The sequence below is a fragment of the Aulonocara sp. 'chitande type north' Nkhata Bay genome, linkage group LG10, assembly GCF_057382095.1.
Source record: "Aulonocara sp. 'chitande type north' Nkhata Bay isolate Kocher_YH1m ecotype deep benthic linkage group LG10, A_spYH_male_GT1.1, whole genome shotgun sequence".
Lineage (NCBI taxonomy): Eukaryota > Metazoa > Chordata > Actinopteri > Cichliformes > Cichlidae > Aulonocara > Aulonocara sp. 'chitande type north' Nkhata Bay.
Genome location: NC_141353.1, coordinates 14,010,468 through 14,033,533, shown reverse-complemented (window position 1 = coordinate 14,033,533; position 23,066 = coordinate 14,010,468). Strand labels below are relative to the sequence as shown.

Genomic DNA, 23,066 nt, shown 5'->3' with positions numbered 1-23,066 from the left:
ATAAATGTGACGCATTCAGGTACTCCCTAAAACCTAGGAATTAGTGGAGTTCGCTACAAAAGGTACACTATTTTTCACTAGTAATTCGCAAACGTCTGTCATTTTCTTTGCGCTTGAGTATTAAGTTACAATAAATTTAATGATATTGAATTTTTGCCCGTACTCATTCCATAAAAATAAAACGAATCAGTCTCGACTATACTTCATACTCTATTCACTACAGTTTTATGGTTTTGTGTTGTAGCCCATTTTAATCAACTAGCCAAATGCAACCATCACTCCTACATTAACTCAAAATTTGCTAAATTTATCGCAAATAACTTTAATTATATGCCCTTACAGTACACACATCTTAAAATACTTTCTGTGACATGGCGTCCCTAAAGCTGTTGGGGAATCAGTGTTTACTGAAAATCTTTCAAGAGGAATTCAAAACTTACTGGTCTTACGGTTTTCACTTTTTATTGTTCTAAAAATTAGAACTTGTGTGCACCAGATATTATTTATTTGTTCTCTATATCAGATGTCAAGTATTTGATACTACCTCTTTTCAGGTACAGTCAATTCCGGTTTAAAATAAGAAGAATCTATCAACAGAATGCGAACAGTTGCAATGACTTTACGTCAAAACTATGAATTATTTTGCGGAATTGTCAACCAAAGTTGAACCAGTGTCAGTCTGTACTTTAATTTAATACCCAGTGATACCTCTGGGTGATGTTGTGATGCATTAAAAGAAAAGAAAAAAGAAATATGAAAAGCAAAAACAACAACACTAATCAAACCCAGCCCATTGGTAAAAAGTTACCTGCTGGTGGTGACAGGGAGTGCATAATCACATCTGGAAGCTACTAAAAACATTACAATCCGTACATATTTTTGTTTTGACACAGATGTCATTCCTCACTCAATGGACTCAAGCATTCTTCTTTCAGCTGTTCCATCTGCCTCCATCTCACCCTATCCCTTACCATCAGGTCTAAATTCAGTATCCTTTACCCAGTATATTCACTCTCCCTCTTTTCCACATGTTCATAAAGGTAAACTACTATGCATTAATAATAGAGGCCCGCTGAGTAATAAGTAAAATAAAAAGTCAAAGAGAACACCGTAACAGTTTAGCCAGTTTTAATAGTTTTAAAACACTTGGTTTGGAAAAGTACAAAAGTGATCCTGGACACCACAGTATGAAACCAGCCCAGTAATGTAGGGTGATAGGTGTGTTTGTTTAAAAAGCATCTTCTACAGACATGTTAATTTCAACTGGCCTTACCATACACATACTGTACTCACTAAAACAGATACAAGCAATAGTTTAAATACATTGGCTGACCCCGGTGATACATTTACAAGTGACTCTTAAAAAACTAATTAAAAGAGGGGCAGGGGAAGAAAAAGTCTGACCACAAAGCCACCCGGTATCTGGCAGTAAAATCATGCAGTATTACAATCGTTCCACTAAAGAGAAACAGCAAAGCACTACAGCTGTCACACAGTGAGTAACTGGGCAGCCAAGAGACGGCCTTTCTGAGTGCTCATTGGTTGGTTTTATGTTTATGAACCGTTAACCGAGAGATTTCTCTACTGTCGAGCAGCAGCTCAGTGGTCGCCTTTCCCACGTTTGCATACATTGTAAAGTTGCACATGGTCTCCGTTAAGGAGCATCTGTCTTCCACAATCGTGTCCATTTACAAAAATATAACTAATTACTATTGAAGAAAACCCCAAAATGTGGGATATTCTCTTAGTATGTTGTGAGGAAATACAAAAAAAAGCTAAGAAATACAGTTGAATAAATAAAATGCATGACATCCATAAACATTAAGTGGCTGCATTGACAACGTTCTCCACATACTGTATGCACACCATGGTTTTTGTTTTGGCCCGGCAGTGTTTGATTAAAACAAAAAAAAAAAGAAAAAAAAAAAAGGACTCCATCCTCCACCACATCCAAAGTCATATCCTATGATCCAGTGGAAAAGCCGCCAGAAAATATCTAAAATACATTGATTTATTTAATTAGAGAAAGAAGGATTCTTTGATTTAACATTTCACTTCCATGTACAACATGGTCTCTGGCTTTTTACCAATTTAGAAGTAGTTGATGTCGATGGCAATGAGGAAACACAGGAGAGAGACTTTCACAGTGTTACAAAAAATGAAGCCGCTCTGTGTTGTCACCCTGGCCGGCCTATTGTTAGGGTAACAATAGTGAACTTCCTGTCCGGTCAAACTTTTTTCCCTTGGAGAGCGCAGCCACTTGCTTCATCAACTCCCTGTTCTTAGCCTGTGGAAACAAAATACATAATGAGTTATAAATGTTGGCATATAGGGTTAAAAAAAAAATCCAATTAGTAACATGCACACTTTTACACTGTTACACTTAGAAAATAACTATAAAGACAATTTAAGACCGACACGTTTGATGATGATGACGGAAATGGATCAGCTGACACAGTGAACCATCCCTTTATTATCATAATACTAATCCATTATAACCTTTACATCATTGCAGAACATAATTCCCATGAATTGTTTCTCTGGTGTATCAAATGGCTACATTACCACACCTACTGGAAACAGCTGGGCAATTAAAACTGACACAGGTGAAGACTAATACTAATGAGGAGTAAGAATCTGAAACCCTCAGTGTCACACATGTCTTCCTACCTGCTGTTGCTCCATAGCTTCTTTGTGTGATTTCTCCATTTGATTCATCTTCACTCTCATATTTGACTCCTGGTACTGAAAGTCTGCTTTGAGCTCTGTGAGCTACGAGAGAATTTGGTCATTAGAAATCAACCCCTCAAACAAAGCAAAGCAAAAGCAGAGGTCAGCTGAGGCAGATTAACCTACCTTTCGGTCCTTCTCAAGGATGGTCTGATCCCTCTGCTGCAGAAGTCTCTTCAGTGACATCACTTCCTCCTTCAGCTGGCTGATGAGAATGAAGTTGTCCGTTCCCCCTGAATCCATAGACTGGGTAATGGAACTACTGGAGGGAGAAGGAAATGAGCATGAAGCCAACAATGGGAACGGCATAAAGGAAAACATATGTAACCATAATATAGCACATAATGTGCTACATCTGTCGTACCTGTCCCCGTTGGATGGCTTCATCTCCAGTTTTGGTTTCTTCTTTGGAGTCTCCTTTTGGATTGAAGACGATTTATGGCTGCAGAGCAGATGAAAAAGGAAGTGTTCACTCTGGGAATAAAAACTCAATAAGAGCCTTAAATAAGAAGGCAGCTTTACCTCTGCTTCCACAGTCCCTGCTCCTGTTCAGGACTCAGGCTCCCACTCAGCCTGCAGCATATGACAGACACATAAAACATTTATGTGTTTTTTAAACTTGAAGGGCTGACTGAGCAGCCTGGGGACAAAACATGCGAGGAAAGAGGCGATACAACAGATGACATACTTGTGGTGAGAACTGCTGTGTCTGTGTTGGTGATGGTGATGATGATGGTGCGATCTGGAGTGGTGGTCTTTCTCATTCAGGGATGAAGAGTTGGAGGAACCAAAGCCCTTCCTCTGCTCCTTAGTCTTCTGCAGGACACGGCGGTAGGAAAGCGTACAGAGCCAGCACAGAAGTTTTCCATCCACCTGAAACAGGAGGTGATATTAGCTCATAAAACTTGCTACTAAACTGTACAGTAGACTGCAAGCAATTCAGACTCTTACCTTTCTCCTCCCCTCTTCCTTACGGTCAAAGGCGCATTGCTGTTTGCATTGTTCGCAGGTCTGTGGAGGTCCATATTTCTTCTCTGAGTTAGTACAACGCTGGCACTTTGTCCCGATAAAAGCTGCAATAATGTTACAGTACTGGCAAGGTTTGGGCTGCAAAGACAAACAAACGAAAAATAAATAAATAAATAAATAAATAAATAAATGAATAAATAATAATAAAAAAGAAAATGCAAAAAGTGAAGCAGGACCTAGCAAATACAGCTAGTATTACAAAAAACCAGGAGAAATTTGCTACTCACCGTTCCAAACTGTTTGACGTTCTGGGCACATTTCTTGCAGATTGTATTTGTTTTACTGCAAAGAATAAAGACCGGTTTCAAGCCAAAACAAGCTTCAACGAAATTCATTGAGTTGGCGTGAATGAAAGCTGAACAAACATCACTGGGAGGTGAAACATCTCACCTTTCCTGCTGAAACTCAGATCTGCAGTATGTGCACTTCACTATTGGGTGAGCGATGCGACACTCCTGCAGTACAAAAACAAAGAAATATCATTTTGTGGCACACGACTGTCTGCTGGTGAATGGTGACAAACAAACAGCACTACTGCGGTCTATTACAGTGGAAACTGCATTGCAGGTGGTGCGTATTGTGCGCTGGCTACAACATCTGTGAAAACACCAATGTAAATTTTCTCTATACAAGCCCAGCATAATGTCACAGTAGGGTTTCCCATTGAGGGAAACAAAGGCATTATTAACAGAACAATCATGGTTTAACAGACTTTTTGTGACAATGTCTAGGTCTTAAAAAGATTAATTAAAAATAATCTTGAATGTATCAGTTAATCTAGTAGAGGTGGGGAGATCGATATGAACAGTGACTGTATTGACACCAAAGCCGGTATTGGTATGAGATTGATATAAGTGTTCCTTTAAGTTCAGTATGTAGTCTTCTGAATTGTGCTAAATACATTATTTTTTGGAAATGGAAAAAATATACCTCAAACATGCACAGTGAAAAATGTCTGAGCCTTTTTGTGTTGACTGTCATATCTATGTTACTCATATCATGTTGTTTAAATGTGCTATAGAAGTTGACCCAAAGTGCTTTACAGACAGGCACATTTATATCCCAGCTCTACAAAAGACCAAGTTTCAAAATCCATGAACAGCTGAAAGTTATGTTTTATTGTGTTAACTAATTATTGTGAACAGTAAAAACAGTGATTTAGTGTTCCTTAAAATTTGTTCAGAATTAGCCAAGTGAAGACTACTCATCTCATAAATCACGACACACTGCTCTCTCCTACATAAGCTACCTTTACAGGTTAAAAGTAACGGTACTGGTATCGGCCATGCTGGCTCTATATTTGGTTGGTATCGCACGGCACTAATGCAAAGAAAAGCCATGGCCTATGGAAGAAAACATCTAAAGGAAAAATCAGCCAGGTTTGCTTCAAGGTTTTCTCCATTTAAATATTTTTTCCTTTGCCAATAAACTAACTCTGCTCCTCAGCTACAAACGAGAAAGACTACCAAACATGTAATCTACATTTTTTATTTTATTTACCGGGAACAAATATTCAACAGGTAAACATGTGGTATGGTTGTGTTGTTGCGCTTTAAACAAAGAGCACGATGTACAGAAGTGATCTAAACATGGTTACGTTAATACGGTTGCCTTCCAACTTGTTACATAATGTGAGCCTGTCTAACCTGCTACTTGTTGTAGCACCGTGACACCCCGGCGGCAAAAAACAAAAAACAAACAAAAAACACCCGCACACTCCTTCACTCTTTCGTGTCGTGATTGTTTGATTATTCTTGTTTGCAAGCAGACTCTCTCTCTCTCTCTCTCTCTCTCTCTCTCACTCACACATACACTCCCAAACCTTGCACAGCTGTTGGCCCTGCGACAGCTCCTCGAAGGGGTACCGCTGGTTACACTTCGTACAGGCGTACAATGCCGTAGTTGCCATTCTCGCCCAACTAAAGCCAACGAGCTAGAAGCGGATAGCGGAGTCCAGCGGTAAAGCGATTAACAGCGCGGTTTCCTTTCCTTTCTAACCGCTCGCTAACTGACAACCAGGAGCACACACCGTGTTGGCATCCAGCGTTAGCTAGCTTGGCTATGTAGCGTACAGCAACACAGAAATAGCCTAGCTGGAGGAAGCAGGCGAAGAACAATAAACTCCAAATATCTGCGATCTTGCACTGCTCATACGTTTTCCAGCCAAGCTAACTTGTCAGCAGTCGTTAGTTATGCTGACACATAAGCAATCCATTAACAGCAATCTGGCGATTTGTATTAAGTTTCCGCTGTTCTCGCCAAGAAAGGTGTTTTTCCTTGTGTTTTCCTTCTCTCTTTTTGTATAAACGCCGTCGTCGTCATGTAACCGGAAGCGGCCGACGGCTCCCGAAGAAGAAAGGAAACCTATCGCGACACAACAGCCGCACGCGGGATTTAAGTTTGAAATCTGCAGAGCCAATCACGTGCCAGGATTCAGTTAACACGTTTTCGTCTTCTCACACGCTACACCCGGAGTGCAATGGAAATATAATTTTTAAACAAAGAATGGTATTTTTCAAAGAGTGATTCAATAATAATGTTATCTTATTTGATCCAATAGCCACTGTGTATGTTTAGCTATCAGGAACCTAAACAGTATCTGATACCTGTACTTCTAAACCGTTTTCCAGTCTTTCTATCCCAGACAGATGTCTCTATTCTGTTTAAAATAACTATTTCAGGTTTTTTGTATATATGCAAGTTGAACTACTGAAACTCAGTAGTTTGTATGGCCCCAAAAAAGGTTGCAATCATGCCCGACAACATCGGGGCATGCCGCTAATGAGACAATGGATAGGGTCTTGGGGGATCTCCTCACAGATCTGGATCAGGGCATCACTGAGCTCCTAGACAGTGTGAGGTGCAAACTGCTGTCAGTTTGCACCTCACACTGTCAGTAGTCTGATGGACTAAAACTTAAAATCCCAGAAGTGTGCTGTTTGATTTGTGTGGATTGGATTAGATGTGGACTGAATTTAGGTCAGGTGAGCATGAGGACCAGTCAATCATATTTATTCTGTCATTCTCCAGGAACTGCCTGCATACTTTTGCCACATTGAGGCTGGGCATTGTTGTGCACCAATAAGAACTGAGGACCCACTGCAGCAGTGTACGGCCTGAACCTGCATCCTGGTACCTAATGGTAGTCAGGATGCTGTTGCCTAGCCTGCAGAGGCCTGTGTATCTTTTCATGAATTATCCTCACAAGACCATCACTAATCCACCACCAAACTGGTCATACTAATTGATATTACAGGCAGCATAACATTCATAACGTCCATGCTGGAAGAGTTGCAAAATATAAAACTAGTGAAAAAAAAGTCAATGCCCTCCACTTATAAAACCATTCCTGTTTGCAAACATAAATGGAAATACAGTATATCCAGTAGCAAGCTTGACTGATAGGGTTTCATTACATATTATTCTTTTCAGCTATGCTTTTACTGCATTGGCAGTGTATTTGGGATCATTGTCACGTTGAGAAATTAAGCTGTTGCCAAACGGATCCTTTCCAGTCACTGGATGTGATTCAGTCACAAACCAAAACAAAACCAATTTTAAAACGCTAATCTTAAACTCTATATCCTAAGTAAACAACTGAAAAAACACAAATATGCCAGAACTGTGGTCCCATTTCATTGTTTATTTATTTCTTATTACTGTTTTGTTAGTTTATCTCTTCCATGTTTTTTCCTCTCATAAATTTAATTACCCACTGTGCAGTTAGCAAAATCAGTGTTGTGGGTACTGACTTTTACCTTCTGTATGTTCAAAATGTTACAGTGCTTAGTCAACATAACAAGTTGATTAACACCCCCCCCCCCCCCCAAAAAAAAAACAAACGAACAAACAAACAAACAAAAACAAATAAAACCCAACAGATTGTATATAAAGACGTTCATGATTTGTCATTTTTGTATAGAAAGTGTAAAGTTTATACACCATGGTCTTTACTGGTTTGATCCACCTGTTGCAACCATAATGGGACTTGTGTCTTCTCCCAAATATGAACCAGGAATCTTTTGCTTGTTAAACATGTAAACCACAACACTATGGACTCACCCGTGTAACAGTTGAGTACTACACGCGAAACCATCCCTATGAATTTTATACCTGCAAATTCTCAGTTTTAAAAAAGTGTCGCTCCACGAGTGCTCCGATTGTCTTACATTTGCAAGGTCTTCTATGAGTGAAGTGAGGTTCTTGATATTGTGTACTGGAATAACTAACCAATAAGTAAAAAAATACATAAATTGAGATAGAGGAAATACCTTCAGTTGTAGTCTTTCTTGATGAAATTGTTCAATGCAAACAAAATTAGGAGACTTCTGGTTCACAAATAGCTGTTTGTATTGTAATTAATTACAAGCCTCAAGCTACAAGCTTCTTGTATAGTATACACATGCATACATATGCACAATGCCTTTTTTTTTTAAAAAAAACCCAAAAAAGGCCAAAAGTTGACTACACAGCATCAGCACTTTTATTAAACTTTTTAAAACATTGGCAGTTAAGAGTACAGTTGGATGTTCCTGATGCCTGCAGTATATCAATTTCCAAATTCAAGTGTTGATCTAATGAAGTGCATACAGGACTGCAGCCTCTTTGCAACCACATGGAATGGTGTCACTTAGACAGCTGTGCATTTTAAAAGGATTGCAACGATCAAGATCAGTGGCAGACATGATTTACATACAAATATAGCTGCATGAATTCAATGTAAAAGTCACATGAAGAATCTATTACTGGGTGACGGATGTCTTAACGCTACTATATAAAGATAAAACAGAGAATAAATGAATGTTTTCAGATTGTAATTTGGTATTAGGTTACCCCACAGTCACACTGTAAATTCCAGACTTTTATCCTTCTTAATTTACAGTAAAAGGCACTCTTTGTCCTATTTTTATGGAAAGATCAGAAATAGGGCTAGTGTTATTAGAGTTGGCTAATATCTGAAACACGAAACCACAAAACCCAAGAAATTGACTGGAGGATGCTGCTGTTGTTAGCAACATGCTAATGTGACAAACCATACTGAATCCTTGAGTTGCAGCTTTATTGCAATTATTTGAATACGCAGCAAAAAGGCTACAGGCTGAAACCATCACATTGTTCTTTTGTCATTTTCCCAGTCATTCAGGACAAGGCACGGGTACTTATTCAAATTTGCAAAACGACATAAAAAGCCCATTATTTGTGTAGTTACACATTCTTCTGCCAAAAAGATTGGCTGATAATAGCTTTAAAAAGCCTCTGCGAGAATTGTTCCCATAGGACTCCTGGGACAAATGAGCTATTGCATAATCTTTGCAGCTTATTAATATTGCATGGGGACGCAGCTAATCAATTCACAACACAAGACAGAAGGTGTCTGCGAGTTATAAATACACATCTGGAACGAAAGATAATAAATAATGTTAAATAGTTGGAAAAAGGAAACTTACAAAAGATAAACCACTTGGTGAGAGAAATGTCACGCATGACAAAAAAACGTTTGGTCTCAACAATCTAAAAAGATTTGTAAAGCTAACCCTAACTGCTTTTTAATGCACTTTATAACTACTTTTTTTTTTAATATCAGAAGAAGCTAACATCACAGCCCTTAAGCTACATTTCATTTTAATATTTATCAACTCAACAATTTGTTTTAGTCCGTGTTTCCTTGTGCTAAAAATCACTTCTGCAGCACTGCATAGCCTCACGGTTCCTTCAGTTATAGTGCTTTCAAATCAATAGCAAGAAATGAGGCAAGTGTTCCTATAAAGTATATAAGGCATAAACATTTAGTGTACTTAAAACAAAACACTGATTGTAGGTAGGTCGATATGCTAAACAGTCCTTGCTATTCTGGGTACGTATCCTCTCAACCTCAGAGGAGGAATACATATGGCTGTAGGCAGGTGGTCTGAGACAGACACTTCTGTTGCAAGCAGGCTCTACATGACCTGTGAGAGATGCAAATACAGTAACAAATACTACTTATTCTGACTTTTGGTGGTAGTGTATCAAAGCGGCTTATTACTGCTGTATGACACCTTCTCACAAGTGCGGTTCAGCTTCTGTGACCGTCAACCGAGGGTTGAGTAGCGTCAAACAAAGGTCTGCACCGGAGTGATGGAGCGTGTGGGCGAGCCTGGCCGCTCAGAGGCGGAGGAAGCTGAGCGATTGGCCACCTCTCGCTGTAATTCGTCTACCCTTTTCTGCAGCTCGGCGCGCTTTGCTAATAGCTCCTTGTAGCGCTGATGAATTGGTTCCTGGTAAAAGGGAGGGAGAAAAAAAAGAAAGTTAATTGAGTAAAATTAAGTGCACGAGTGCCAACCTCTGCCCTATTCTCTCAACTTTTTCTCTGCATGCGTTCCCAGTTCCAGGTGGACAGGGCAGGGACTCTTCATCTGGGATTACCTAGACCTAGACTGTGAATTTCCTCACGATAAAGCTGTAGCTGGTACTTCATTCTTTCTTTTTCTTGCCCATCTACCTGCCTGCTACCATGCCACACATCACCTTAGTTTCCTCCCAGATGGCAAAGTTTTTTCAGTTACGGAAGACATCCCACCTTCAGATCCTGGACGAGTCCCTAGTTTGTCAAAAACTGGTTCATAAGCCGATGACGAAGTGTGAACACACTGCACTGGGTGCTTTGTGCAACAATGTTAAGAACATCACACAGTCACATCCATTTATGCTCGCCGTTACAGTGCAGGTAGCTTCTGCAGTATTCTCCTGAACAGCAGGTGTCACCACTCAGACAATACTGCCACATAAACGCTGATATTAGAGAAGTCAAAGTTTCCCAGAGTCTTATCTTTTCAAACTGCTGTAACATCCCCCTCTGTGAATCTGAGCTTCAGTAGTGATGTGTCAGTAAAACAGCACAACACACCACATTATAGAAACTGAGAGGTGCACAACTGGCAGAAATGGCCAGCGTCAGTGGATGTGACATCAACTTTAGCCTCAGTGCCATTTGTGAGCCACTGCAATGGTGGGTATCAAACGGCCTTTGTGCAGACTTGTATAACTGTAATGCAAAACTAATGAGCTGTCAAAATCACTAAGATCACTCATGTAGGGTGGAGATGAATCTGAAGGTATGTTTGGTGCTGTCAGTACAAAAACAACATAATGACACTGAAGAGAAACTAAGGTGATGCGTGGTGGCCAGTAGGTAGGTGAATGAGAAGCAGAATGGAGTGGCAGCCACACCTTCATAGTCTGGATAGCGCCCAGGTGTTCCCAGTTGGCAAGTAGGGGAATGTACTGTGAGTATAGGGCAGCGATCATCACACAAGTGAAGTCCAAACAACAGCAAGTCTTCCTGACGTACCTGAGGTCTCATGCGTGGGTTCCAGCGAATGTAGTAGCCAACCCAAAGCTCCAGGTGGCGTAAGCTGACTGCTGGGAACAGTACATGGTTAGAGTAGTTCACATACAAAGGATTGGTGAAGTCCTCCAGCTGGCTGTTAATATATGACCACAATGAGACTGTCCTCTTGGGAATCTCCTGTAACAAAAAAGGAATGTGATTACACAAACCATACGAGTGAAAAACTAATTCATTCTTGTGCCATCTCTGATTCGTATTATGCTAGTTATTAAGCTGTATTATCCCAAGTAAAACGATAATGAGAGGGGGGAAAAAAAATCATAAAATACCGAGAAACCAAATGAGCTTACTTCTTTTAACCTCTGCTGTTCACTGTTGCACAAGAATGTCCCAAAAAGGCAGCTGTACAGGTGATCCAGGATGGTCACCAGGAAGTAATCATTAAACTCAAAGGCGGCAGGAAACTTGAATTTAAAAAAACAAAACAAAAAACAGCTTGATTGCAATCCTTGAAAGAACCTTTTCCTAAACATTTCAGAACCTTAACTCAATATGTGTCACTTACCTGACGAGTTAACTGCCAGACACAATCAATAAACTGAATGAAAACAGGTGAGCGATCTGCATCCGTGTGGTTCTTATCTCCGTGACCAATGCGCTGCCAGAAACAGGAGCATAAGGAATCAGTGATGAAACTAGACTTCCAGCTGGACCGAAGTGGAAAAATAATCTGTTTACCAGTTGGAAGCGATGACCAAAGCTCAGCCACTCTTTCTCAAGCAGCACTTCAAAGCCGCGAATGGTGCGGTAGTAACCATCCAACATGAGCATAGACAAGGAGGTGAGCTGAGCCGTGCGGTCCCAGCCGTCGCTGCAGTGCACCACAACCGACGTTTTCCCTGACTCCACTTTGTCTGCGATCCTCAGCGCTCCAGCCAGGATCAGCTACAAACACAGGACCAGAAACACACAAACCATTATCACTGCAATATTTTTACAATGTCCTTTCCCAACCGATGGGTCACTATGCTCACCTTGATGTGCTCAAGCCAATGAGTGGACTCCAGATTGGAGAGCCAGTGGGAGTCCTCGATATTGGGGTAGACAACTTCCTTCAGCTTGCGGAGCGACTCCCTCATCACGTGGATATTGTGAATATCCAAGAAAACCAGCTCAGCGTTTTGATAGGCATCCTCGCTTTCATATCCACCCCCTTTCATCTGTGGGAAAGTAGAGGATGCAGTGGTTACTAAGATCCACGGGGCACAGAACAGAAAAACAGATCCAGTTAAATTATTGCCAACGAGACAGTCCTGAATCAGTAGTAGTAGAAGCTACATTAAGCAGCAAGGTCACCACAGCAGGTAGAGTTTTTAATGCCGGATGCCTTTCCTGACGTGGTCCTAAAGGGGATTTGTGTCTCTAGCTGGAAACAAACCAGGGACCTTTTTGCTTGCCAAGTGAATGCGTTAACCACTACACCACTGTAGGCACGACACAATAGAAACTAGTGATCTTCTAGCTAAAGAGCTCAGATTTTACCTTACTGCTCAAATATAGTACTGATTGCATGCTTTATTTACTTTAATCTGCAAAGACAACGCATAGCTAATACACTGTACCAGCTAAAAACTCAAAACTGTGCTTGATGATGCACAGCAAATAATAAAAGATAAGAATCTAAATCTGGCTACGGCTCCATACGAGCCTCTTCATTTTGGACTTTCGTGTTTATTTTTAGAATCTATTGGGAGATCTTTCATCCACGCTTTGAAACAAGCCTTGAATCAAACTTTGTTTCAGCTCTCTTTCCCCTTCCAATAATGCACACACGATCACCGTTAAGGATAGCTACTCTCTTTGACATCATGAACAACCACGAGTAGAAAAAGACTGTCTGAAATGGACCATTGAGAAAAGTCTGAAGCCTGACCTTTTGGCTCACTGGGATTACTATTATTGTCATTGTTATTATTTGAAGCTTTGGCCATGTTTAACATATGTATCAATCACTGTAACACAATGTAAAGTGGGTCCCATTAAATAAATATAATTTAGAAAATGGACCTTGTTGGCAGCAGCGTTGACGCTGGGTCTGGCATCAAAAATGAAGAGTTTATGTGACTGAGCATTAGCATCCATGATCGCCTGCAGGTATTTCTCATCCTCTTTGCTGCGCTTCCCGTTCACCCCAACCATCGGCTGACTGCAGCGTGTCACTGTTGCCTGGCTCTCTGGATGGATCCATGACAACACCTTTAAATAATGTGTAGCAGAATATCAGCACAGACTGTCCTGCAAGCCGGGCACACACAGACAATTATAGTACCGCTGAAAAATACGGTCGCTCACCGGTATCCTTCCCTTTGCTCGGAAGGCAGCGACTCTTTTCAGCTCCTCGTCTGGTATGTTAACAGGCACTGCCAGTGTTGATGGGTACGTGTCGCACAGCTCATAGTGATCGTTTACTTTAGTTATCCTCCAGCTTTCATTGGGTATACCCTTGACAAAAAAAGAAAAGACATAAGTAACCGGTTTTATGAGTGCACTTTAACATTTAACAAAGCATTCTGCATAACTTAAGTACCTGTCTTTTATACTCTGAGAGAGCATCATACACCTTCCATCCATTTTCAGGAAACACCTGCCCATATTCAAAGGCAAAGATTTGCTGTGGAGAGTGGGGGAGACATTTTTCAGTTGGTTGTACACGAAAAACAGTTTGTGCACTTTGTAAAAGACCTGTGAAAGTTAGACCTGTGAAAAACTAAGTACACTCCACAATTCAGTATCTTATGTAACCATCTTTAAGAGCAACAATTTGAAGTAATCATTTTCTGTATGACGTTATCAGTGTCTTGCATGATGGTGGAGGAATTTTAGCCCACTCTTGAACACGTTGCTTGAGGTCATTGAGGTTTGCAGGTATTTGTTTAGGCACAGCATTTCAAATGGTTTGAGGTCTGGACTGGCCATTATGTTTTACATTTGAAACTGTGCTTGGGATCATTATCTTATTAAATGACCCAATTAGGGCCAAGCTTTAACTGTTGAACAGATGGCTTCACATTTGACTCTAAAATACTTTAGTTCTCTGGCTCTCCTCCACAGCGTGTCTTTGTCCTGTCTTCCTCCCCTAACCCCTAACTGGTCACGAGTGATGGCCGCCCCTCCCTGAGCCTGGTTCTGCTGGAGCTTCCTTCCTGTTAAATGGGAGTTTTTCCTTCCAAATGTTGCCAAAGTGCTTGCTCATAAGGGGTCGTCTGATTTTTGGAGTTTTGCCTGTATTATTGGAGGGTCTTTACCTTATAATACAAAGTGCCACGAGGCAACTGTTGCTGTGATTTGGTTCTATATAAATCTAACTGAATTAAAATTGAACTTAGTTTTCAGAGGACTACGAATATGTGTTTCCCAGTACTGTATGTGCAGGACTATAAAGTCAGCAACAGCATTGCTGGGCAGTACTTACCAGCCCATTGGAAACAGGAAAAGCGAATTTCATCAGCACTTCAAAAATGGACTTCCTGAGGGTGTCCTCCATCTGTTTGTGTGCAAATCGTAGATTACGAACATCCTGTAGAAATGCAGAGCAACAAATCATGGAAAAACTCAAGGGCTAGCAGCTGTATGCAAGTATCATTTCATCACAGCCAAGCGTTATTACCAAGAAAGGTAACGTAGAAGTAGACCTTTGTAAAACTTCACTATTTCTTAATGGGCTATCTCTGGCAGAGACAGAGATAGCCCAGCTCTGTCTCTGCTTCTCAGTTGAATAACTGTAAACTACTTGGCTATTTTGCAACTTAGCGATTCTGTTTTTTGTTTTGTGCATTTTATGTTCAATATAGGTATTTGTTGTGCCTGAAAATGAACAAATAAATGAAATGAATGAAAGCAGTAATTCTTTACAACTTTCACAAGCTTACTCACTTTGCACACCAGCCCATAGGACACATCGCGACTCGAAGCGTTTCCAATCCTTTCCACGCGACTCACCACCCCAAGTGGCAAGTCCAACATAAATGTTGAGTCCTGGAAATCAGCCAGACATTAACAAAAAACATAAATCTTCAAAATACAAATTAAAAATAATCAATAACATACCCTGTCCATAGATTTAAAGAATAGCCTGTAGTTGGTGACAGTCACAGTTCCCCTCAGTGCTCCAGTGAAGGGACAGAAGTAGGTGACATCTTGGGCTATGAATAAAAATAAGAGGATAAAGGTGATGATGCATTTTTGCTGTTTTGATGGGCTGTGATTGCAGATGAAAGGAAACCTACCCATGTCTTGCACGGTTTCATTTGGAAGCAACTGCAGTTCTTCTTTGTCTGAATCTCTGATGGCCTGCTGGAAACATATCATCTTTAGTTCTGAGTGGTCTCTTGACTGGAAATGTTACTCAAACATATAGGATAGGATGGGTAAAATTAAATGTGTAAAATCATCTACCTTGGCAGATATTTTGGGCTTGACCTGCAAAAAGAAGAGGAGAGCCACACTTCAGTTTTTAAATTAAAAAAAAATGTTTTAATAGAAAAATAATAGCGGTGAAACATATGCAGGTCACTAACCCTGAGCTCTGGGGAAAACTCTGCAGAGGTGGACACAGAATCCGAGGACATAGCAGATGGTGGTTTGGCCTGGGCAGAGCGGTCAGAGCGAGAGGTGGAAGTGCTGGTGGAAAGTGACATCACACAAGTGAGAACCATTTATTAGGTGCAGTCTTTTCTTTTTTGGGGGGAGTTTTTTTTACATATCTATACGTATTCGTATATGTAATGACAGAAGACTCAATGACTAAAAAAAACAGAGACATCTGTTGAGATTGGCCCTTTTTTTTTCTCAGACTGAGACAAAAATTTGTTAAATGTATATTTTTCATTTTCCAGATCCCCTCTGATGGATCTGGGCATGCACAATGCCCTCAAGGAGTCGTATAACTGAGGTTAAGTTTAAAATTATACAGGATACGAACACTAAAATGCAAAAATGTAAGATTTTAAAACAGATTACAATTCCGGCAGCATGCTCATCACCCGGTGACATCAGGGCGAGGGGTTAGTGTCTTGTGTCGGACTACTGATTTCACCATGTGCACACGTACCTGACCTTGCAATACTACTCACATGGAATGAGCTACTAATCCCTTTCTCATTTCTCTTAATAGTTTTTCTATATTCATTTGTATGCGCAAAAAATATTACCTTGGAACAGCTGCATTTTTAAGTACCTCTGAGCATATCTTAAACTTAACCTGAATTATCAGACTCCTACTTTATATGCATGCCTATAAAGTAATTGTCAGAAATGAAAAATATACATATACTTGACTAAACTAAATTATGTTCTCCGTTATAATTAGAATATCATCTGGAAATTTTGATCTGTATTAGACCATCTAATGGTGTTTTTGTGATGGAGCGTGTCATGTTTGCTCAATCCAACATGAAAGCTGAATGAGATTTGCATTTTCATTTTTCAACTAAGAAGTTTATGTCAAAAAGCTATTCTACATGTTTTATTTTGCAGTACTATAAAATACAACTATATCGCAAAAGAAAGTGAAACTAGTTGTTTTTGTAATGAGATTTTTATTTACTGTATTTTAATTAACCCATATTGAGAGGGATTTTTTGTGTTTTGATTTGTTTTTTTTTAATTGCAGATCCCGATTCAATTTTATGGCAAAAGGAGCCAGTGAAAACTTCAGGCTTTTATTTATGTCGACGGAACTTCTTTTCTAATCCATCTTCAAAAATATCTGATATACGAAACTAAAACGCTACAGCAATTATTGGATATGTGCAAACCACAACATTTTGAGGCAAATCAGACGTGGCTGTGAAGAAAATGTTCTAAAAATATTTCATGATTTGAGAAAGTGTTTTTAACTTGTCTGGCCCACACGAGCGCAAACTGGGCTCTATGTTGTCCATGGACTGAAATAAGTTTGACACTGTTTGGGCAAACACTCTACTACATCGAGGCTCTGTTAGCTTCCGTTTGACATTTCTATCACATCACAGCCTGAGTGATTACTGGAGCGGATCGATAAAACTGCGTTGTCCTAATTTACAGTTTAAGCTGCGTTGGTCTCGTAGCGCTCGTAGGACACCGTCACTGGTGGATAACATTAGTCACAGCGGAAAAGCTTACAAGAAGTGTACTGAAGTTAGACACGCTTAACTTTAGCTATAAAGCCTTAATAACTAACCCATGCCGATAGTGTCAAAACTTTTGGTTAGCTTAAAAGGCGGTGTCTGGCGGTGAGTTTAGCTACCTGGACAATGAATCTACACTCGGCTGTCGGGAAGAGGAGCGCTTCGAGCCCAAGCTGTCGACACTCCCGCTCTTCTCCATGTTCTCCTTCTTCAAGTGTTTGGATAACCGGTATTGCGAGTCAAGACTTTACCGCTAAAGAGCCACTGAACGCTTTTAAATCCCTCCTCCGAGTGAAGCAAATCCCCACAAACAAAAGGAAGCTGCCATCTTTTCCCAGAAGCCTCCCAATCCCCGTCACAGGCAGGATCGTTGGAGGGCGCGCCCTCTGCTGTCTCTCTGTGGAACTACAACTGATCGCGTGCAACGCGTTTCTCTCGTGCCAAACCTCTGGCTACGCAGTAGAAAGTGGATGACAGGATAATGCTTATTTTTAATGAAGACGTACACATTGTCTAATTATCCACTTAACGTCCACGTGGGTAATGTCACTGCCTTGGGTCCATAATAATGAATGCTGGAATAATGAAATGGCTAAAGTGCAGTAAAATTAACTTTAGTACTGACAGTAACTTAAATCGTGTTTACATTCGTGTCAATGAAAGACTTAATGCAAGAACAATAGAAATAGTCACTTTTGTTTGACTTTACTGCTACTTTCTATTGAATGAGATGAAGCTGATAATTTCAAATGCAAAATGGATTTTAGACAAGAAGTCTACTGTATGCAGCTAGGTTTAATAAGAAGGGAGAAGCTGTATCTGCATGGAAATACACCAAAATTAAATGTGCTCAAATTGTTCAACAATTCTGCATAATTACAGACAATTCATTAAATGAGTAATAAACTGGGAATATTCTAATCTTGATGAAGTGGAACATGTAGTTTGGATAAGATTAACATAAAACTTGCACCTTTATTTTACTGGAAAGTTTTGTGTGTATAGGATAACAGTATCCTGGTGACTGATGTGCTTTTGATTTTTCAGTCTGTTTATTTTTAAGGGTTCATAAAGCAGTTTAATATGAAGACACTTTATTGAAAAAAAGAATTCCACAAGAAATGTGACAGACTGACAGAGTGTATTGTGCCTTTGGGATGTGCCTGATTTAGACTTCTGCAGGAAATCCAAGTTGTACCTTCTACTGCAACCGAAACCCGTCTTAACTCTACACTGTAACCTTCCATGTCATTCAGTTGTTGCAGTCTGCATCGACCTGAGATGTAGCTATATTTCTTGAGAGGTGCAGGTCAGGTTGCGGTGTAGGGTTAAGAAGTCTTTCCGGTTACGTTACGATTTCCCACAGAAGTCTAAATCAGGCTCCAGCGCCCCTGTGCCCTTGAATAAGATAAGCAGGGAAAAAGTCAATGACACATGGCTGCATAAAGAAATAAAGGCTTGACTGCAGATCTCTACACTGTTTTGAATGAAATGTTTGTGTGCGTGGAGCGGCTAAACAGAAGGAAGATATTTCCTTGTGATGGTCTGACTGGATCCTAATCTAACTGTGCATTTGTGGAGATGCTAGTTTATATAATCTCTGCCAGCTGAAAAAAAACCCCCCAAAGAAAATAAATGTCTGGTCACATTTTAAAACTGCACTTAACTTTTGACAAATTTCACTCAAAGGATGTCACGTTGACACATTTATATACAGCATGACTGTACAGATGGATACGTGGTTAATAGCATGGATAGATGGATGACTGTACAAGTATTAATCAAGTTCTATACAGAGTTTATTTGAAAAACCATGTACCCTCCGCAACAGAGGGTAGAGGAAGGAGACCAAACACATTTGATAATAAAAACAAAAACAATACAAATGACACAGAGGAAGTCCTCTACTTTACATATTTCTCCATAAATTTCTTGTGAAATTCAGAGCGCAGTGTGTCATTCACAAAGCGTTTCTCCTTCCGTGCTTCGTCCACTCCTTTGGCACAATTCTTGAACACTACGTCATCATCCCACCTTGAATAATATTAAGAAATGAAATCAAGATTAGATTTAAGAGGCCTTTTCCCCAAATACAAACCTCATCCTGTGTTTTTACTGTGTGTATAAGTGAGACATACCTTCTCTTGACTCTGAATGAATTCTGGTTCTGGTTCTGTTGCTGCTGTCCAGCCAAATTAATCAGTGGATTGCCGCTCAAGATATTTTCCATTCGAATTCTCTCCTCCTCTGCCTTTTGCTCTCGTTCCTAAGATGGAAAAAATAATATTTTACTGAATATAAAGAAGTAACATTTCTTATGTTCAAATGTAGCATCTTATTACAGTTAGTGCAAACAGAACAGCCTAAAACAAAGTTACTTTGCGTTCTTGCTCTTCAGCACGCTCTTTTTTAATCTTCTCCAATTCAGCCAAAAGAGCTGCAGTGTCATCATCATCACTATCTTCATCAGAGTCCTCGTCCTCATCATCCTAATAAAATAAAAATAATTATTAAGGGAGATTAATCAGTACTAATCACCACTCAAGTTAAATGCCCAAAATGTCTTGCATTGCAGACACTCACATCAGTGAGAGGATCATCAGCATCAAGGTTAGCAGCTGGAATCTGATCCAGTCTTGGCCTCTTTGAAGATGATGAAGAAGATGATGATGATGTGGTGTGCTCTGGAAAAAATAAGACCAACATAATGCTATATGTGAGAAAATAAATATAATCTAAAATATATTTTACATTAACAGGAAGTCTAATTTCTACAGGAAGTCTAATTTCTGCAGAAAGACCAACCTCTTGGTCCCCTCTCTCTGGTCTTTTCACGTACTGCTACACGCTCCCTCTCCTCCAGCTCTCTGCGAAAGTCACGGGCACGGACCTCCTCGGGGGCATCCTGGGTAGGCTGCCTGCAGAAGGGAGAACATTTGCAGATCAATAAACTCTAATGTTCATCCAGAATGCTTTCTGGAACACTTTCACCACTCTCACAGTGAGCAGACAGATGATGCAGTAGGAACTGATCCGAAAGCATCTTTCCCTCTAGCAAACCAGCCATCAGATCAGGTAATGATAAAACTCCATTCACATTTGATCATCTGACCTGTACTTGATCTTTGTGTGACCTGGAAGATCTCGACTGGAGTACTGCTTGGAGAGAGCACTCAAATCACCTTCTCCTTTACCCCTCCCTCCTCTTGCCGGCTCAAATGTTGGTCTTGCAGCTGTAGTCATCTTTGATGGCTCTGCAATTAGACACAGGGGACATTAAAACTATCAAACAGATGGAAAAGCTGCAAGCAGTAAAAGCAAAAAAGTCACGGTGTCCATTATCAAATTGCAGTTCCCTACAACACAACAGGCGTTTACTCCACTTATGTGTTTTATAGAAAGTCAGAAGGCTCATCTTTTTGGTTTTTAGACAAGCTGGTACAACAGTACCCTTTCCCAAATATCAACCATCCATTCATTAAACCTCAGTGGTGATCAAACCGCTTATAGTTTGCATGTGTTTCCATGTTTGCAACGTAAATAACATTTGAGAGGCATTTAGATTACAAGTTACGTAATCTTCCTAACAAATATCATTTGCTCACATGCTAAAACTCCAGGTCAATCAATTAAACCTATAATTAACAATTCTCTTATTAAACTGCGACTGTGGCATTTTAAACACTTCTTTGTAGGATAAGTATCAGCTGCCAACAGGCAAGTAAATGAAAAGAACAAATTAGCCTGCTAGCTGCTAAAGCTAAAACGCTGCTTCCTATAAAAGCCGATGAGGTTGAAAACGACAGTAATTCGAGCCTTCAGTAACACGGATAATGTTTCAGAGAAGTGATATTACAGCCAAAAATAAAGGAAATAAAAAAATCCATTAAGCAGTATTTAAAAATTAGGTTTAAAGCAACAACACTTACAAAGCCGCTACCACACGACGAAAGGAACGCTGATACAACAATCAACGTCACTTCCGGGAAAAAAAAGATGTGTTCAGGAACACTCAGAGAAAATAGCGTGCGAAATATGAGACATTTTAAACTTCTTACATCTCAACACAGCGTTGACACGACTAGGGTGTACGCATATAACTTAACAAATATGCTACAGCCTCTCCAATTTTTATTTTGCTTTCACTTCACTTTCACTTTATTATTTTTTATTTCACTTCCAAAAGACTGATAGACTAAACTGACTACAGGGGCATCAGCGGAGGAGTGACCTGTCTTCTCAATAGTGCATTGTGTTACAGTGAAGTAGTGATGTGTCAGTTGCAAACGAAATGGCTCTTAATGAGCCGGGTCTTTGACGTGAACGACGGGAGCCGCGGGGTTTTGTCTTTCCTTCTCTCACCCTCTCTCTCACCCTTTTTTCGGCTTCACTCCACACTCGAGCCTTGTGCCTTGCGCTGGGCAGAGGGGGGAGGAGCAGTAGTTACACTCTCAGTAGCACAGGAACAGAGCAGGAGGGAGAGAAAGAGAGCCAGGGACAACAACATCACATTAGAAAGGTATAGTAATCATCCACAACTATTTTCAGTTGCAGATGATAAAGGATTCAGAAAGTTTATTTATGCAGGCTCATATGACAGAGAATATACATCTTCTTTTTGTTTTCATATTTTAATTTATATTTAATTGTGTTGTGGTTTTCAGCGTTTTGTGTTGTTTCATTTTAAATTTGTTTAACCCTTTAAGACCTACCATAGAACCAAGGCCGCCAGAGCTTACTTTATATTTTTACATGCTGTAGTGCCATTTTTGGGAGCATTTCAAGTTGCTATACATCAACACAACTGTTATACTTTTTCTTCCTGTCCATGCACTACCCATCATAAATTCTTCCTTACAATTTGTTACATGTATTTGCTTTTATAACGTGAGTAACACGTCAAAAGATATACAAATTTACAGATATATATACTTATACTTGTGCACCCACACACACACATCCATCCCTATTGTGAAACTTTACAAACTGAAGTAAGGAAACTGGAAAAGTAAAAAAGAATGACACAGTTACAAAAAAAAGTTAAACATTTTCATGGCATCTCTACAGGTTTTGAGTTAGCCTCAGTGAAAGAAAGCGAATACTCTTACGTTTAAAAACCTGAAAAGTAAATGGACCAGTTCTTATATACTGGCTTCTGCTCTACCTGAGCACTCAAAGGACTTTATACAATATGTTTATTCACACATAAAGTACTTCCTGTCTAACACTCACACTCCAATGAACACATTGGAAATAACTCAGGGTTCAGTATCTTGCCCAAGGATGCTTTCGGCATGCAAACTGGAACAGCCAGCAATTCAACCACCAACCTGCTGTTTACCCTATGAGCCAGTCATAACAAGAACTAAAAACCGCATTAATTTCTTTTGCACACAGAGTCCCCTGTACACCCACAGACCAAAATGTGAATATTTCAGTTTATTAAAATGTAAAGTAAACATCAAATAATGAGGTTAAGCTTTTCTCTGTGCCCTTTTATTTTCACTGGAGAGAATGGGCATTTCGGTTTAAGGATTTTCAATGTAAATATTATTAAAAAGGTCTGATGAGACAGTAGATTAAATTCTAACAACTCTGAGATCTGGTCCCGCTTGATTCCTAGAAGCCTACCAACTGGAACAGTATGCTTGTGAAAGAAAGTCTTTGTTGTGGGTGAAACAATACTACAAGCTTTTTATATTTGAAAAAAAAAACTTTTGTGGTTAATGATATGCAGGTTTTCAGTTGTCTACTTTTTTTCAAAGGCTATTGTTCAGTGATGGGCAATTAATTTTCCCATGGGACCACAT

The 23,066-nt window shown here is 39.9% G+C and overlaps 3 protein-coding genes across 6 annotated transcripts; all 3 read right to left on the bottom strand.

The window, feature by feature from the left end:
- Nucleotides 1-1,111: 1,111 nt before the first annotated feature.
- fam76b (family with sequence similarity 76 member B) lies at nt 1,112-6,138 on the bottom strand. 3 transcript variants are annotated; one of them, XR_015131263.1, is made up of 11 exons: nt 5,582-6,136; nt 4,150-4,214; nt 3,987-4,041; nt 3,682-3,837; nt 3,419-3,603; nt 3,253-3,303; nt 3,095-3,172; nt 2,857-2,992; nt 2,671-2,772; nt 2,088-2,287; nt 1,112-1,996 (listed from the first exon to the last, which is right to left on the bottom strand). XR_015131263.1 is itself a non-coding variant. In XM_086308362.1 (10 exons), exons 1-10 carry the CDS (start codon nt 5,666-5,668, stop codon nt 2,198-2,200), a joined length of 1,002 nt encoding a protein of 333 aa, XP_086164488.1. In that variant the 5' UTR covers nt 5,669-6,138; the 3' UTR covers nt 1,112-2,197. The 3 variants fall into 3 exon arrangements, 2 of the variants coding, with proteins under 2 accessions (XP_086164488.1, XP_086164487.1); XM_086308362.1 differs by having other exon boundaries at nt 1,112-2,287; nt 2,857-2,989; nt 5,582-6,138; XM_086308361.1 differs by having other exon boundaries at nt 1,112-2,287.
- Nucleotides 6,139-7,594: 1,456 nt separating this feature from the next.
- On the bottom strand, nt 7,595-17,681 carry mtmr2 (myotubularin related protein 2). 2 transcript variants are annotated; one of them, XM_086308358.1, is made up of 16 exons: nt 17,376-17,681; nt 15,667-15,769; nt 15,545-15,568; nt 15,376-15,439; nt 15,197-15,291; nt 15,023-15,124; nt 14,562-14,666; nt 13,677-13,760; nt 13,442-13,591; nt 13,157-13,345; nt 12,124-12,309; nt 11,828-12,034; nt 11,655-11,747; nt 11,440-11,553; nt 11,090-11,266; nt 7,595-10,016 (listed from the first exon to the last, which is right to left on the bottom strand). In XM_086308358.1, the coding sequence occupies exons 1-16, from the start codon at nt 17,453-17,455 to the stop codon at nt 9,852-9,854; spliced, it is 1,938 nt and encodes a 645-aa protein (XP_086164484.1). In that variant the 5' UTR covers nt 17,456-17,681; the 3' UTR covers nt 7,595-9,851. The 2 variants fall into 2 exon arrangements, with proteins under 2 accessions (XP_086164484.1, XP_086164483.1); XM_086308357.1 differs by having other exon boundaries at nt 15,376-15,442; nt 17,376-17,680.
- Nucleotides 17,682-19,037: 1,356 nt separating this feature from the next.
- cwc15 (CWC15 spliceosome associated protein) lies at nt 19,038-21,281 on the bottom strand. The gene is made up of 7 exons (XM_086308360.1): nt 21,186-21,281; nt 20,369-20,510; nt 20,062-20,174; nt 19,840-19,940; nt 19,635-19,745; nt 19,395-19,522; nt 19,038-19,290 (listed from the first exon to the last, which is right to left on the bottom strand). The coding sequence occupies exons 2-7, from the start codon at nt 20,497-20,499 to the stop codon at nt 19,161-19,163; spliced, it is 714 nt and encodes a 237-aa protein (XP_086164486.1). The 5' UTR covers nt 20,500-20,510; nt 21,186-21,281; the 3' UTR covers nt 19,038-19,160.
- Between the last annotated feature and the right edge of the window lie 1,785 nt (nt 21,282-23,066).